Genomic DNA, 10,754 nt, shown 5'->3' on the forward strand with positions numbered 1-10,754 from the left:
CTTTTCATATCTCTTTGCTTCATATCCTCTGTGGTGAAGAAAGATTTCCCTGACTGTTTTGTACTTATCTTACTTGGCTTGACATAGCTGAGAAATGAAGTACTGAAAGGTAAAAGTAATGATAAAAGTAACAGACCGGTGATGCAATCTTCTGTTATTAAATCATGTCGTTCCAGTCACATTATTTTACTGGCGTCTTCTGTGTCTGTCGTGGCTTGGAAGAGCCTACTACACTAAGTGGTGCTGTGTTGCTTTTAAACTTCAATAAACACGTCAAAAAATAACAAGGTGAGAAAAATTGCATCCTCATAGCCAGAGATTTTACTGGCCGTCTGTGACGAAAGTAATTGTCGACTGTTACTTGGTTATGCTTCTGCATTAAATCTAAGAAACTGTCAAGGCATAACTGAACCCTAACAGCATCACATCTTCCTTTCTTTTAGAGCTTGTGTGTATTGACCGCCTGCATTTGGATTCTAGTTATGGCATGATTACATACTGGTGATTTATCATATTACTAGTTTTGCAAACAAACAAATTATTCATCACCATATTTGGATGTCCAGCTAAATGAAATCACAACCCCGGTAGAAAATGCTTTAATACATTACAGTAATTGTTTGGATCACTTTTTTATATATATATATATATATCGTCAGGGAGTTTGTGAGACCATTAAGTGTGCACAAAACATAAATGAACACATTTGCTTCTGTTTGTAACAATAACGTGGTGTGATGTATTTTATAGTATGACACTGCATTTTATGTTCACATTTGAATAAGTTGTTCTTTTTAATACTCGATTTGAATCAGAATAGCTGTTATAGCAGTTTTCTCACACTAGATGGCAGCAAGAGTCCATTTGTCAACGACTGTGCTAAGGCGCATGCGCAGCCACTAAGTTTGGCTCTATTTTCTGTCTGTTTCAGTAAAAGCAGCTAATAATTTATTCTTTAATGCCTTATGGGTTAGTAATGTGTAATGAATAAAACAAAAAAAAGGATGGATAGATAAATAATGAACATCTCTATGGTTTGTTTTAATTAGTAGACAATGTAAATTTATAATTAGAACAAATATGGTTCCTTGTGCATATAAACGTTTCACTTGTACAATAGCTGGGTCACATGTCTTAATCATTTCATTTTTTATTAAAATACTGAGTAAATTGGCTGGTTTATGAATATATTTTTCTGGGTAATGTTATTTGAATATTATGAAACTTTGTTAAAAATGTTCAGGTTATAGAGCAAGTTTGAGAAACCTTCAACAAAGTGTTTTGAGAAAATCTGAATTATATATTTTCTCTTAAACAGGTTAAAGTGACATATAAACCCTAAGTCTATTTTGCGCCAAACTGCATATTCTTAATAAAATGAGTATTTTTGTAACCACGGTGTGTATTGGAATACTTATTAGATTTGACAAGATGTGTAGATCACAGTATGACTGGCGAAGAATAAATGAAGACTGCACACAACAAAAATGCAAACCTCTCCTAAAAAAACACTTTCAGGATCAAAAACTCCTTGTAATGATGCAACAGGTGCTCCAAATCTCTATCAAATCATCATACAATATGTGGACATCATCTCTGTAAAGGCCTCCTCTGTTAAAGTGAAGCAAAGCAACATTAGAGAGGGTTTAGTCCAGACCGTCCAGGCAAGGTTTCCAAAACGGCCATTTGGGCACAGCTTGGCACCATCTGTGCCGCCTGCATTTTCTCACACGCAAAAGTTTGCATTTCATTTTTATACCATTGATGGTGATATGAAATTTGATCAAAATAAACAAACCCTCACGCTTCTTCCTCGCATGCATGATGCCCCCCGTGTTTTTCGAGTGTTGTGATGTTTTTGACAGATTCCTGCTGGGATCAGCGGCAGCTCCCGTAAACATCTACAGCCTCCAACAAGTGGAGTTGATTGATGAATGAACGGTCTCATTTTACTGTATTTGGGAAGAAATTCAATGATCTGTTTTCATATGTCCCCATCTGAAATATAATATTTAAGTGTCACTGTGAAGTGCTTAAATTAGGCCTCAAATATGCTGTTTGAGTGTGCACATTTACCCAGAATCACAACACAAAGTCAGACTTTTTTTGCATTTTTGCAAAGAAATTTGCTCATTTATAAAAGACAGAAATTGTACATTTTTCTGCAAGTTGTGAAAAGAGCTAGTTTGAAAAGTCACAATTTCTGTTTTTGTCATGATTTCTTTCCTGTTTTTGAAAATGTTTTTAAAAAAACAACAGAAATTTTGAGTTGTCTTTCAAACATTTGGAGTTTATGATGTTTTTTTCTGTCCTTTAATGGATTAGGAGGAGGAGATGCTTCAAAGTTGAATCCAATGCTTAATGTGGCAATATAATACAGTCAAGGGTGTTTTGTGTGTTTCTCTTGTACATGCTGGAAGAAGTTTATTTAATCAGCACAGCAGATCTTAACGGCTTGCTGAATCAGCTCCGTGCAGTGTAAGGAAAACTGAGGTTGATGCTGTTGGATCTGGTCTGAGAGACATTTCCGATCTTTTGTGGCAAATTTCTACGTGTTTGTTGGTCGTCCCAACCTTCCTGTACATAGATACAAAGAAATACTACTCTTACGTCCAAACGTGTGTGGAGCTTGTGTAAATGAGGGGTCACAGAAGCATTACTGGTCATTATGTTAGTTAGACCTTTTTAGTCTTTTTTTTTTTTTTCACAATATGCACATACCTTTAGAAACAACAGAGTTCAAAAAGCATAGACGTCCTCGTGCTGAAGGATGAGATGAGCAGGACATTTGGAGCATCATTTAACACTTGGAGAATCAGTTAATCGATTAAGATTGTGTGGTGCACATATTTGGATGTAAAATAAAACCGAACTTGAGCATTTATTAAGTGCTGTACTTAGTAAATAAATAAATAGATGGCAGTGGGTTTCCAGACTCTGAACTATAGAATAAAGTCAAATAACTACTTCTGTCATTCAGTAATCCGTTTATTCAGCCGTCATGATTTGAATTTGGATAAAATATGAGCCCAACATTCAGTACTTCTTCCTCATGACGTGAAATATATGATCGCAAATATAATCCGGTAGGATTTTACAGAAAGTATAATCCAAACCTCTAAACGTAATGTGTTATGGACAGGATAAAATGGATTGTCCCTGATGGAGAGCAGTTCACAGACCTCCTGTCCCTCAGTGAGTCAAACATCTCTGCTTTTCCCTTTAATGATGCTGCAGGCAACTGCTGCACTGATGCTGTTCCTGCTGGTAGAAGATTTCCACCGTCTTACTTCACGGTGACAGTCATGCAGTCGTCCAGTTTCTGTTCAGGTTTATACCTACTGTATATACAGGCATTGCTTGACAAGTCCGGCCTCCTCAGCCATCATGCTGTGGTCATATCCATCTCTTATCAATCCCATCACTTTCACTGAAAAATGAGACCTATGGGTTATTCTAGTCTAGATGACTTTTCTTTTTTTCATGTTAAAATTTTGTGGCAGCATACCTGGATTTTAATAGTGTTTCAATTTACCTGTAGACCAACAGGATCAGATTCCCACTAATGACAATTCTTTTCTAGTTTTGGGGACTGCACTTCAAATGTCAAGGGTCAAAAATGAAAGCAGGAAAAAGTAACGCAGCTAATTTTATAAGATTTCAAATCATGCTGTTAAAAGGAAAATAAGATGTATGGTCCATGGGCCAGAGCCCAAAATTTCCCTTGTCAGCACCACTCAAGGTGACCAAACTTGCTTACAATTTTTGAAAATATCCATGTCTGTAGATGATATTTTGGTATGATAAACCTTCCTGAGTGGCAGCTGTATCATAGTTATCAGCTCATGAAGTCACCCACCCCCTTCAGAATATTGCATTTTAGATGCTGCTGCATATCCTGGTTTAGACTCAGGATATCTGTCAATGTTTCACAATATTGTCTTTGGTATCATTTTAAAGGGGACCTTTAAAGCATTCATTCAAGCTAAGATGTGATACATTTCCTGAATCCTTATGGTCCTGTAAGTATTCCCATTTTTGTATTTTGTGTCTCTGTTGTTCCTAGATGACATAGGGATAAAAGATAGTATATCATTTAGGCGAACATTGTGTACAAATGTGTGTTGTTTATAGTTTAAAGAGCTGCAGTGACCTCTATGTTGGTCTGAAAGATTCACATCTTAGCTTGAATGAATGCTTAAAATGATACCAAAGACAATATTGTGAAACATTAACAGATATCCTGTACATTAGTCTAAACCAGGATATGCACCAGTATCTAAAATGTAATTTTCTGAACTTCATGAGCTGATAACCATGATCCAGCTGCCACTCAGGAAGGTTATCATACCTAAATATCATCTACATACATGGATATTTTCAAAAATTATAAGCAAGTTTTGTCACCTTGAGTGGTACTGATATCTGGCCTGGCCCATGGTCATGGACTAGTAGCCGAAAGTTAAATTAGGATCAATGGTGATGGCACTATTCATTAAAATAAAAAGTTGTTAACCTTTGGGGCGGCGAGAGCTTTTATTTTGAAGAGGCTGCACCGGAAGTGCGCTGCGGTCCTTATCAGCTGCAGACATGGAGGCTTTTCAACGACGACTGTTTTGTTTTCCTCCTGCAAAATTGTGCTTTTCATTGCTCTACATTTCTCTGTCATTTAACTTATTTTGTTGCTCAGCTGACAGAAATGACAGACCTATAATTGGTGAGTTTATTAGCGGCTTATTTACCGCAGCAGTGTTTTTCTTTACACGAACAACAGTGACAGTGGAGTTTATCTGCGTTTCACTGGAAAACACTGAGTCATGTCGGTGTGCAGAAGTTTAACTGTGCTTTACTTTTCTTTTCTTTTTAAAGGTGTTTTGGCTCAGGAGGTTTTTTCGCCCAAACCGAACGAGTCTGCTTACATTGCTGCCTCTTATGTGAAGTTTCTGGAGTCTGCTGGAGCCAGAGTTGTGCCCGTCATGTGAGTAACAAACACACCTGTGTTCACCTGAGGAGATGCTGTGATAACATAATGAACTAAAACTCAACCTTTCATGTTGTTTTCAGGATTAAACAAACTCTGGAAGAGTACAAGACTCTGTTCAACTCCATCAATGGGTAAAAGTTATCTCAATGTTTGACCAAACAGCATTTTATGTTGCCATAATTAGAAATGTGGGTTTGTGCAGCTTATTATGTCCAATTCAGGTTATATGAAAATATGTGAAACTACGAAAATAAAGTCATAATATAATGAGTATAAAGTCGTAAAATTACGTGAATAAAGTCATAATGTTGCGAAAATAAAGTCGTAATAGAATAAAGTCGTAACATTACGAGAATAAAGTCGTAACATTACGAAAATAAAGTCGTAGAATTACCAGAATAAAGTCATAATGTTGTGAAAATAAAGTTGTAATATTACGAGAATAAAGTCGTAATATATAATATATGAATATAACTTCACAAGATATTCCTCATTTTAACACAGGGAGAAGATGCTCTTCCTGTTAGAGTTCTCATAAATTACCACTTTATTCTCGTAATGGTACGACTTTATTCTCGTAATGGTACGACTTTATTCTCGTAATGTTACGACTTTATTCTCGTAATGGTACGACTTTATTCTCGTAATGTTACGACTTTATTCTCGTAATGGTACGACTTTATTCTCGTAATGTTACGACTTTATTCTCGTAATGTTACGACTTTATTCTATTACGACTTTATTCTCGTAATGTTACGACTTTATTCTCGTAATATTACGACTTTATTCTATTACGACTTTATTTTCGCAACATTATGACTTTATTCACGTAATTTTATGACTTTATTCTCATTATATTATGACTTTATTGTCGTAATTTCGATTTTTTTTTTTGTCTTAGTTTGGCCCTAATACTCCGTTGTAATATTAAGTGTTAGGTTAATTGATGATTCTAAATTGCCCGTAGGTGTGAGCGTGAGTGTGCATGGTTTGTGTGTTTATATGTGGCCCTGTGATGGACTGGTGATCTGTCCAGGGTGTAACTCCTGCCTCTCACCTGAAATGAGCTGGGATAGGCTCCAGCAGACCCCCGTGACCCCGCAAGGGATAATGCGGGTATAGATAATGGATGGATGGAATATTAAGTGTTGTGAATTACCAAATTGTTCTTATCTTTTCTGTCTCTGGACAGAAAGGCAATTGCATATAAAAGTCCAGAAGTATTTGGAGTATGAGAAGTGATTTTTAGTTTACCTTTTATACGCCATTACGATGGTTGTGAAAATAAATCAGTCAAGATGTGGAAAAAAGTGTAATCCTCCATGTTTATAAAAATGTTGCACATAACATTTAGGAGTTAAAGGGGACCTATTATGAAAAACACATATATAAAGTGGTTTCCCCTCAGCCTGCCAACTCAGAGAAGGAGGAAAGCAACCAAATTCTGCAGTGTCTGTACAGCCGCCTGGATGAGCCGTCCAGTGTGATGTGGATCTACCAGCCGTTTAGATTCTGCTCCCATCGTTACGTAGCCAAAATGCAATTTGCATCGATTGGCCTCCGATGCGTGAAACCACGCCCACAACTAACTCCGCCGGCCATTTTCCGCCATTTTTCCGTAGCGGTGTATCACGTAATTCAGGCAGCCAATCAGCACAGAGCCTCATTATCATAGCCCCGCCCACTCAGAATCCTGCATAGATAATGAGGTTAGAGAATGGGAAGATAAAGACATGGCTCAGAGGCTGAATTCCTAATTTATTTAGCAAAAACAATCAAAAGCTTGTTTTTAAGACATTCAAGGCCTGTTTAAAATAGGTATTAGATGCCATAATAGGTCCCCTTTAAGTTGCCCCACAATTGACTGGAAAAAAGGCAATTTTCCCAAGTATAAACTAGTTCTTTTTTTCTCCTCCTCAATAAAGCTGAAGCACATTAAAGGTCTGGAGTTGATAGAAGGTATCGGACTGGCATTTGGTAGCTGTTTGACTGGAGCTACCCATCTGAAGCCCAAGGGGACCTCAGTGCAATTAAATAAGGCCATCAATAGGCAGAAAAACAATGAAAATCTATAAGAGAGGAAGGAAAAACCTCAAGTGAGGCCAAATCAATACTTTGAGACAGTCTTTTAAAGTTGAAATGCACAACATCATCGAAAAGACCATAAACTCGATCAATCACAGGATGGTTTCCATGGTGAAGAACAATTTATAATAACAGATGTCAAGCATTGTCTACTCGTGCAATCAAGAAATGGCCTCATTGTTGTAAATACAGGAGGTTTTCACCAAGTAACAAGCCACTGTTATGATTAGAAAGGTACTTGAAGGTGTGAATGGGCGTGCACGGCTGCTAATGCTGCTACCGTTCACTGGTGATTGAAGGTCAGTTCTCAGGTTTCTACGTCTCTGCTCATATTCAGGAAATGCAGCAAAGTGGCCCGAGACTCTTTGAAGGCAAAGACATTGAATATTTTGCAAGTTGCAAAGTCGGTCGTCTAATTTCAGCAGACCAGAGCAACTTTTCTGCTGCAGAAGACAAAACTAAAGGCAGGAAAATTAATTAAACTACAATTAATTAATTTCCCCTTTGGGGATTAATAAAGTATTTTTGAACTGAATTGAATTAAAAGCCCACAAACGTGCAGCAACAGAAGGTGGCTGCATTGAAGGGAAGAAAACAGTTTGTTGATGAGCTGCACAAAGTTTTACAAACTGTAGTTATATTTATAATTATCTCACTTTCCTATATACTATAAATACCCTAGAGAATGGAGGTACTTTGATTGGAAAAGGCTGTAATTCCTAAACAGTAAAACCCATGTTTTTTGTGAAACCACTGAAATTGAAGCTAAAAGGCTACACTTTGATCACATCACAATTATTTTATTGGCTTTATCGGCTTATACAGGCAAAGTTAAAAAAAAACTCTGCTATTGTCCACATACTACCTGACTAATACAGTTTAATAATTGTAACTGACATGCAATGTTTCATACGATCATTTTAGTTGAATCTTATATTGGACCTAAATGGACTAATACAACTTAAGTAAATAGATGTTCAAGGCAAAGATATACTTAGTAGGAGCTGTCGCTGCTGGAATATTTAAAATACATTTTGACAAAAAAAACCCACTTTATTCAGTCAAGATCCACAGCAATTGTAATGTTTCTGTTTGCTTTGCCAAAATGTTGAGTGTGATTCCTTTTCCAGCATCCTGTTTCCAGGTGGAGGTGCCAGCATCATCTCCTCCGAGTACCAACGGGCTGCAGAAGCCTTTTATGAGCTTGGAATTGAGGTAGAGATAAATGACTTGTAGCTGCGTTACAGTGTGGTGACGCTCGGCAGTGTATGAGATGTCTGTTGTCTCAGGCGAACAAGAACGGCGACTATTTTCCCATGTGGGGAACCTGTCTGGGGTTTGAGCAGCTGACGTATCTGACGAGTGGAAAGTTTCTGCTGACACACACCAACACGAGCGGTGTGGTGTTGCCTCTGGACTTCACCAAAGGTACAACTCTCTGCTAATCAGTGGAGGGAATCACCACTTCTGTAGAGCTGATGTTTCTAAGTATTCATGGGTTAAAGGTTTTCATGTAGAAGTCATGCTGCCAACAAATGTTAATGTCCTAAAAAGCACACTCTGCTCTGATTGGTTGGTTTCTGTAGTTTGATCAGGCACTTTTCTTAATTGTCTTAATTGAATAAGCTGTTTTAACTTGATATAAACTTTCCACGTGCCTTCAAGTGTAAAGTAGCTAATCAGCTTTTTGAAATAGTTACAAATCTTGAAACCATGAAAAATATCTGTTTACAGTTACTTCTAATGTTAATATAGGTAACAAATTTGGTCTCATGAAGACTTTTTGAATATGTTTATTTGATTGAAAAGTAAATTAGGAATGATGACATGGACTGTCTCAGAAAATTAGAATATTGTGATAAAGTCCTTTATTTTCTGTAATGCAAAAATGTCATACATTCTGGATTCATTACAAATCAACTGAAATATTACAAGCCTTTTATTATTTTAATATTGCTGATCATGGCTTAAGAAAACTCAAATATCCTATCTAAAAAAATTAGAATATTCTGGGAATCTTAATCTTAAACTGTAAGCCATGATCAGCAATATTAAAATAATAAAAGCATTGCAATATTTCAGTTGATTTGTAATGAAACCAGAATGTATGACATTTTAGTTTTTTTAATTGCATTACAGAAAATAAAGAACTTTATCACATTATTTTAATTTTCTGAGACAGTCCTGTATATTTGTCTCTCCAGACGTCAACGACAGCAGGATGTTTAAAGGCTTTCCAGGTGAACTAATGGCAGCTCTGTCCACCGAGAAGATTACAGAAAACTCTCATCAGTGGAGTTTAACGACATCGGTACGTCAGTCTTTACTCAGGAGGACAGAACGCACCAGTCTCTGGCAATTAATAGAAGCAAACTAGTACTTATGCAATATGACAGTTGTAGTTTTAACCTGTTTCTTTCAGGATTACAACACAAATGCGGAGCTGACGAGGTTCTACAAAGTTCTCTCCACAAACACGGATGGAAACGTGGAGTTTGTGTCAACAGTTGAAGGTGGTTACAACACATCAATTTCTTCAAAGTAACTTGGACTGTTTTAATGACTATTCCCGTCTTTCTTTACATCCTGGCAGCTTATGATTATCCGATTTATGGGACGCAGTGGCATCCAGAGAAGAATGCATTTGAGTGGACCAGGCCTTACATTGCTCATTCTCCAGCAGCGGTCAAGACAACCTTCTACATGGCTCAATTCTTTGTCAGTGAAGGTAGGAAAACAGCTTTTTTTTAAATTTATCTTCGGTGTTAATAGCTGCTCACTTTAGCCGTGATCCCTAAGTCTGGCATCGTTGGCTCTCCCTACAGCGAGGAAGAACTTCCACCGATTTGAGTCCAAAGAAGAAGAGAGCAAAGTGCTGATATACAACTATAATCCTGTTTACACGGGGGACGTCTCTGCCTTCGAGCAGATCTATTTGTTTTGATGCCTCATTGCAAAGTTTTTTTGTCTGCTCAGCGGCTGATTCGCTGCTTTGAGACCTGAACATTTCTTTTGATGCTCCTTTTTTAACATTTTTTTAAATCTGAAAACCATCGGGACACTAAATATAGAATAGATGTATGCTGGAAATATGAATAACGATTCCACAAAAACTTCCCAGCATGCATCAAAGATGCTGTAGCTGCACTTTGGAAAGCTCCTGCAGATAGTCACATTTTAAGGCCTCTTTATCTCAGAATTATTACCTTACTTAGCGGCTCCCCTGCAGGCAGTCGGCGGCTCGGCGGTGATAACAGTGGAGGGTCTGGTGTTTCAGCTGTAACAATGTGTCGGCCAGAATAATATAACACCGAGTCGGGCCTTGTCATGGGAACGACACATTTAGGAGCCATCAGGGTTTCCTTTGGTGACATAAAGCAGGATTCCGTATGAGGTGCCGTGAGGGACATAATTCTGAATTACTGTTCATAAACACATATGAAATCCAAAACCTTTTATACACACAGGTGAAATGCTCTTACACATACAACTGGAAATGTTCATAAACACATATGAAATCCAACTCTTTTACATACTATACTGAAAACTTCTCACACTCACTTGTGAAATCTCTCATACACACAGGTGAAATGCTCTTATACATACAACTGGAAATGTATCCACTCACATATACAACTGAAATGTGCTCACAGATACTACTGAAACGCTTTTACACAAACTAATG

At 37.4% G+C, this 10,754-nt stretch overlaps 1 protein-coding gene across 1 annotated transcript; it reads left to right on the top strand.

Moving 5' to 3' along the window:
* Positions 1-4,582: 4,582 nt before the first annotated feature.
* ggh (gamma-glutamyl hydrolase (conjugase, folylpolygammaglutamyl hydrolase)) lies at positions 4,583-10,451 on the top strand. The gene is made up of 9 exons (XM_061713384.1): positions 4,583-4,717; positions 4,870-4,978; positions 5,065-5,115; positions 8,200-8,284; positions 8,359-8,497; positions 9,274-9,380; positions 9,492-9,582; positions 9,663-9,797; positions 9,895-10,451. The coding sequence occupies exons 1-9, from the start codon at positions 4,591-4,593 to the stop codon at positions 10,011-10,013; spliced, it is 963 nt and encodes a 320-aa protein (XP_061569368.1). The 5' UTR covers positions 4,583-4,590; the 3' UTR covers positions 10,014-10,451.
* Positions 10,452-10,754: the final 303 nt, after the last annotated feature.

Source organism: Cololabis saira, chromosome 22 (genome assembly GCF_033807715.1).
Source record: "Cololabis saira isolate AMF1-May2022 chromosome 22, fColSai1.1, whole genome shotgun sequence".
In the NCBI taxonomy this organism is placed as follows: domain Eukaryota; kingdom Metazoa; phylum Chordata; class Actinopteri; order Beloniformes; family Belonidae; genus Cololabis; species Cololabis saira.